The 6,797-nt window shown below is 34.7% G+C and overlaps 1 protein-coding gene across 3 annotated transcripts; it reads right to left on the minus strand.

Annotated features, from left to right (window-relative positions):
• Positions 1-1,460: 1,460 nt before the first annotated feature.
• DPMS2 (dolichol phosphate-mannose biosynthesis regulatory protein-like protein) lies at positions 1,461-5,032 on the minus strand. Of its 3 annotated transcripts, XR_013584902.1 has the most exons (5): positions 4,873-5,032; positions 4,486-4,575; positions 4,174-4,380; positions 3,701-3,748; positions 1,461-1,982 (listed from the first exon to the last, which is right to left on the minus strand). XR_013584902.1 is itself a non-coding variant. In XM_078591580.1 (3 exons), the coding sequence occupies exons 2-3, from the start codon at positions 4,573-4,575 to the stop codon at positions 4,228-4,230; spliced, it is 243 nt and encodes an 80-aa protein (XP_078447706.1). In that variant the 5' UTR covers positions 4,873-5,032; the 3' UTR covers positions 4,072-4,227. The 3 variants fall into 3 exon arrangements, 1 of the variants encoding a protein (XP_078447706.1); XR_013584901.1 differs by lacking the exons at positions 1,461-1,982; positions 3,701-3,748 and adding an exon at positions 3,902-4,058; XM_078591580.1 differs by lacking the exons at positions 1,461-1,982; positions 3,701-3,748 and having other exon boundaries at positions 4,072-4,380.
• Positions 5,033-6,797: the final 1,765 nt, after the last annotated feature.

Raw genomic sequence — 6,797 nt, forward strand, 5'->3', positions numbered from 1 at the left:
AGCAGCAAACTGTGGAACCTATGAAAATCAACTACCTTGACTTAAAATTCACTAAAAATATATAACAATAAAATATGATATAAGAATATTTTTATCATTTGATAATAATTTAATAAACAATGTAACAATAATTCAGAAAAAACATCAAACATTCATCAGATTGAAGATACATTTTTAGACTATATTATCCGCACCAGAAAATGCACAATAACTGAATTATGAGAATATATGCACCCATCTTTGAAGTCATAGATGTTAGTCTTAAGAAAAGATCTCTCAATTTCATTAGCTCTTAGACATTTAAAAATATATCTTGCTTGGTGTTATCATATGAATTTTCTGTATATTATTTCGTGACTGAAAAATACATGTTCAGATGTATATCTTCATATGATCTGCGTAGGCTTCTTGATTTTAATTCTAAAAAGTTCATGTTTTAACGTACCCATTTTAATGCTTATTTTAAATCTCACCGTATTATTCTTCTTATACTAACCAACTATGTGAAAATTTCAATGGATGTATAGAAGCATTTTATCTGGAATACTTTATGAAGGTTCTCTCTAGAGTAGATTTTTTAAGGAAACATCTCTCTCCCTCTCCATCTCTTTCATGCCAGACATTGAAGAAAGTGTGAGTCGGAAAGAAAGAGCAACGTTAGAAACTCATTAAATTTGACAACAGTTTAACACTTGATGAAGACTTAAGATATTAGGAAAGCAGGTTGGCCTCTTGCTACAAATTTATACTATTTATTGCAGTATTATAGTTTTGAAACTTTTGATATCCAAATTTAAGCTGAAATGAAGCTTCTATTTCAAAGAGTTTGGAAAAGTAAATCCATACCTGATGTGAGAATCATTATTTTTATAACTTAACAAGAGGAATCATGACTTAAATGCAACTTTAATATTTTGAAGACTTTTCCTTGGATTGAATACCACAATTGATTTTTCCCCAAGTGAAAATTCCAGTCAAGACTCTGCCATATTTTCCTTCAGTGATTAGTACGGAATATTTTGAGTTAATTTTATATTACATTTGCATATTAGAGTTTTAAAATATTGTAAGAACTTATTTTTCAGTTTTTGAATCATTGACAGGAATTTTTACAATATATTATAACTTTATTTTTTAAAAATTATAGCTAGAATAGTCAAAATAGCAACTTTATTATATTTTATGTCTAATACATTCATGAAATACATATCATCATTTTCCAAGATTTATGTCTAATACATCTATTGGAAATATACTTTGAGGAAAAAACTGCCCATTTGCCTAGGTTCTTGGAACAAAGACTAAAAAAATAGTCGGTTGATGTCATATTGTATCAGGCGGGAGATAAATATTATCTTGGATACTCATTTTCCAAGATTCACAGAAATTGGTAGAGGTTTGTACTTAAAAAAAACTGACATGCAAGAATTACTTATTTATTATCATTATAAAATTGAATAAATCAAATGGGTCCATCATTAGAGTAAAGAAATCAGGTGTCCTCAGAACAAGCTAGGGCACTCACATTAGTGAAGTATATAATGAAGAAAACGTACACTAGTATCAGCACACTAGTGTACCGGATCCCATTAGAACTCCAAATTTAAGCGTGCTTGGGCGAGAGCAGTACCAGGTTGTTTTAGCCTGGGAAGTCCTTGTTGGTGACCCCAGCATGGGCATGTGATCACAGTTAAAAATTTCAAAAAAAAAATAATGGAGAGAACGTATGACTTAGATCTCAAACATTCAAAATGAAGGCCCAATCCTTTGTTGGAGTTCAGCCTTTTTATTGATATCATTGTGTTTGGGGCGTATGAATTGCCTAAGGAGTTCAAAACTAGGTACATTCACTGCCTGACATACTATGACTTAACTTTCTCATGTGGCACTGAGGTAGGTTGCTGTGGAACTCCCAAGTGTCAAGTCTGGCTGCTCACTTTGGTTAAGGAATTCGAGGACATCAAGAAGAATAGGACCTCTTCCTGTAGATTCATTGAGATATTATATGCTCATGATCCATCTTATAAGGTGGTGATGTAGAGAAAACATGGTTAAGCATCTTATAGACATAATCACGATGAGCATAAAACTATACAAAAGAGTTTTCAGTATGCAAATCTAGTGTAATACATGATAGAAACACATAATAGTTTACCATGGCATGTCTTTGGTAGAATAAAGAATCATGTAACCATGTTCCAGGTGCTCTCCAATAGTAGATTAATATAGTCTGGTATTATATATCTTAAGGGACTCAGGGTACCCTAGCATAACAGCTAACTCATAACTAAAAACATATATTTTCGAAAAAAGATCATCAACTTAAATTGTGCATATGATCAATTTATGGACTTGAATGCCATGGGTCATAAAAAATATCCAACTCACATTACACTTACAACCAGGTGTATAACATCATATAGGATTTCTGTCAGATATGGTGCTCCAAGAATAGGAAACGACCATGATTAGAGTTTACCCTTGTTTGTTTATTTTAGTCATTATTAGTCTTTGACTGTATCACCTGGAACAAGATCAGTGTATCACCAACTAGTAGGGAAAAATATGCCAGATCTAAAATAGACCAAGATTTTGCTGTTCTGCCAAGGGGGCATAGACAACTTTGTACTATTTCCACGTAATTTGGAATGTTATTTCTGTCAAGCCCATGAGATGATTATAGCTGACCACATGCCTCAAATTTGGTCAATAATGGAAATGAAATCCAATTTGATCCTCAGAACAAAGTTATTTCCACATAATTTGGAAATCTATTTCTCTTATTTTCCAATAGTTTTATGAAAATTTCAAATTCCATGGATATTTTAGCCATGGAAATAACTTTGTTCTGAGGATCCAATTGGTTTTCCTTTCCATCAATGTCCAAATTTGAGGCATGTGGGCAGCTAGAACCATATCAGTTGCTTGACAGAAATAAAATTTCAAATTATGTGGAAACAGTAATAACAATTCGGATTCATAGTCTACTAAAGTTGTCTATGGTCCCCCCTGGCAGAATCGCGACTCCAGTCCACAGAATAGCAACGAAAGAAAAAATATAGAGCTCTTGATCACCTAAACCCACACTTTTGGCAGTTTTTTTTTTGAAAGAAAGAAAAAAAAATTATGCACGCCCAGGAGTTGAAAAAAAGGTCTACGGTCCATAAAAAAAAATTATGCACACTTTTAGCAGTTACATAGCCAGATGAAACTTCAAGCAAATTTAGAACGCCCTGGACCTTACATTCATCATTGTTTCCAACGCAATTATATGAAATTATTGACATTCAAGAAAATCAAAAGTATGCATCCCACTCTTTCAGACTTTTATGATTTTGGTCCTCGTCAATTGTCTTAGCTGCCTTTTGAATTGAATTGCCTCTTGAATTACTCAACTCTTCATTTGCAAGTCAGAGGTTAAAAGAACATTTCAGATAATCTCTAATCATGAGCTAAGAATCAACCGACGGCAATTCCAAGCTGTCAGCAATGTTCATAGTAGGAAGACTGGTCTATCCAGGAAGGATAAAGGGTTTTCTCAAACAATCCGGTATCTTACCATTCGTCAATTCCATAAATTCTATAAAAAAAAATGTGAGCTATTCTGAATTTGGGTTTCGGGCTGCCATATGTATCATGTTGGAAATACTTAGGATGCATAAAATATTTTCATGATGCTTATTTCATCAAGGGAATATACCTGATCTCTTGCGTCGATTGCATCGAAGCTTTAAATCACAGCACCGGTCTTCCACGTGTTCATTGAAATGCACAAATTTCATGTTTTTCTCAAAGTATGTCAATAAAAGGTAAAAGCGGAACTAATCTGAGAGTCTCAAACAAACTCTCACGTCTTTTGCTGCATGAAAAAGATATGAAACTTAAAGAAATGCCCAATATTTTTTTTTCAAAAAATGACTTTAAATTGTTTCTAGATTCTATTCCGCTTGTTTTCCTAAATACATCGTTCGTCCGGGCTTCACAATCTGCCTTCCTTTGATTTTAGCCCCAAAATTTACTTATTTTCCAGATTAAATTTCGCCCGAAGCTTTTCTCCTCTGAACAAAAAGAGAAAAGATCACCCAAGATCGGTGATCAACCCAGCATTAAGTTTAATTTGCTGATGAAAACCATACAATCGAAGAAAATTCATAAATTCAGTATGCAATATACCAGGCCACAAAATCGATGAAGAACACAAGGATGATAAGGATTGTGGCGGCAGGCTTATGCCCTCTTCTTCTTGGATTTGATCATCACATACCCGATGAAGATAGAAATGAAACTTAGGAGTATGACCCCAGCAAATACAGGGATTAACACAGCATACTCTTGCGGCAGAAAGTATCTATGAATGAAGTGGTCGCTATCCACAAACGGCTGCAAGATCAAACCATTTCAAAAATTTCAAAGATAATGATAATCGGTTCAAGTTTCTTACCAAATTTGGAAATTAGGGTTTTCCCGGAAGATGGAAATACTGACCAGGATGATGATCCAGAAGGTGTAGTACGTGAATATCGATAAGCTAATCGTAGATAGAAGAAGGCCGACCGTCTTGTCAGCCAATTCCATCTGCATTGAATCAAAGATAAAAAAATATCAAAAATTGCACGATTTCTCATCAGATTCATTCACGACCGAATTGGTTAATCGATGAAGAAAGGAACGAAAGATCAAAGCACTGAAACATGAATGACAGCACATCAAAATACTCGTCAAGTGATCAATCCCTGACACAAAATTGAAAAACAAAGATAAACTCCGCTAGAATCCGTCCAAGACCACGAGATATCGCCTCAGATTCATCCATCAGCAATTGGAAAAAATCGATAAATCGACAAAGAGAAGAGATCAATTGAAGAAATTAACCGAAGATGGAGAGGGGGCGGAGGAATCCCTCCCTTGATTCTTCTACGCCGACTCTTTGTCTCTTCGATCTCTGCGGTAAATCTTGGGCGTATACCCCAAAATTTTCTGTAATTCTGAGATCCAAACTACTTGGTGTGATCTTTTCTTATATAAATTGGAATAAAAACTCAGAGGTGGGCAAATCAAGATTTTTTAAAGGATTTGTGTAAAACTATACCCAAGATGAGTTAATTAAACTGCAATTTTTTAAGTCAAACCTAGATTTTCCTTTTGTAACTACTCTCTTTCTATGGTCAATCCTTTCTGGGTTTTTCTCAGAAATATTGCACCTTTGGTGGGACATGTATATTTTTCTGGAATTGTGTTTTGCTCTAGCAAGTTATATGAACACAGAGGTGAGCAGATTAAGAATTTTTTGAAGTTGTGTTAAACTATACCCAATATGAGTTTATTAAAGTGCAATTATTTTAATCAAACCTAGATTTTCCTTTTGAAACTACTCTCCTTCTATGGTCAATCCTTTCTGGTTTTTCCTCAGAAATATTGTACCTTTGGTGGGACATGTATATTTTTCTAGAATTTTGTTTTTCTCTAGCAAGTTACTCCCATTGGGTGAAAGAAACCTCCTCATGGGTAAACCTAAGTACACCACTAAGCAAAAAAATAATAAATTTTGGTCATCCAACAAAAAATAACTATGCTTTCTTTTGGCAAGGATAAGTGGATTTTAATACAGAATGCTGTTGGAAAGAGTGACAAAGTGAACCTTAGGGGTTGAAGGGATTTTCACTATCTAGTCATCTGTGTATAGATTGTTATACTATTGCAAATATTATTATTATAACCGATGTCATGAATAGCCCTCAAAGACTAGAGAGGGGTTGTGCGGTGAGGTATGAAAATTCACACAAGTGTGAGAAAGTTTGACTGCACGGGATCCCCGTGCGGTGTGGAATGTGACTTTAGGGTTGAAGTTTACACCACAGGCCACACAAAATGACACATTTGGGGGAAGAAAAGAGGGATAAACAGGGAGGAGATAAAATGGAGAAGAAAAGATGGATAAAAAGGGAGGAGAAAAAGATGGATAAACAGAGTAAGTGAAAGATGAAGAACAGAGAGAAAAAGGGAAGAGAGAAGAAAAATTATGAAAAAGAAAAGAGGAAGATGTGGAGGAAAAGGTCGAAAAAGAGAAATGAGAGAGAGAAAAAGGGGAGAAGGAGAAGAAGAAGAGAAGAGGAAGATATGGAAGAAAATTTTTGAAGAAGAAGACAAGAGGGGGGAAGGGGGAGACGAAGAAGAAGAAAATAAGGAAGATTTACAAAGAAGAAAAGAGGAATTTGTGGAAAAAAACGTCAAAGAAGAAAATATGAAGAATAGAGGAAGAAAAGAAGAATCGAAGAGGGAGACAAAGGGGAAGATAATGGGTTTTATGGCTTTGATTAATTGGTTGAAATCAAATTTCATGCAGCACAAGATGGAAATCATTTTAAAATCAATCTATAAAACCCTACATGATCTCATCACCTTGGGTGGAACTAATTCCACTTTTAACTTGATCCATGGAAGAGTTTCTTCAAATCATCCTTGCACCCATACCTTCATACTTATCTTTGAGATCAGTGTAATGATACGTTTCCTTTTAATCTAATTTAATCCGCATTGAAGATCAAGTTGATAATCCCACCATCAAGTCTCACAATCATGGATCCATTAAACCTAATCAATCGGTTGAGTTTTCAACTCGAGGGTCGCCAAGCTGCACCTCATTCTCTAGAATATACATAATAGTGATCGAAGTCTCTCATAAAGTCTATGTCATCATTGGTGACCACATATGTCATCATGTATAATCCTTCATTTGTGTGAGACTCTCAGATGACTCAGGGTATAGTTATCCACAGATCCCTAATCTTTCACTCGAA

Source organism: Wolffia australiana, chromosome 2 (assembly GCF_029677425.1).
Source record: "Wolffia australiana isolate 7733 chromosome 2, ASM2967742v1".
NCBI lineage: Eukaryota > Viridiplantae > Streptophyta > Magnoliopsida > Alismatales > Araceae > Wolffia > Wolffia australiana.

What these genes read in the sequence shown, in the direction of transcription:
- DPMS2 (XM_078591580.1), bottom strand. Translation starts at nt 4,575, where the DNA reads ATGGAATTGGCTGACAAGACGGTCGGCCTTCTTCTATCTACGATTAGC. An exon ending in CCTTCTGGATCATCATCCTG is followed by an intron (nt 4,381 to 4,485) that starts GTCAGTATTTCC and finishes TTGATCTTGCAG; the next exon opens with CCGTTTGTGGATAGCGACCA.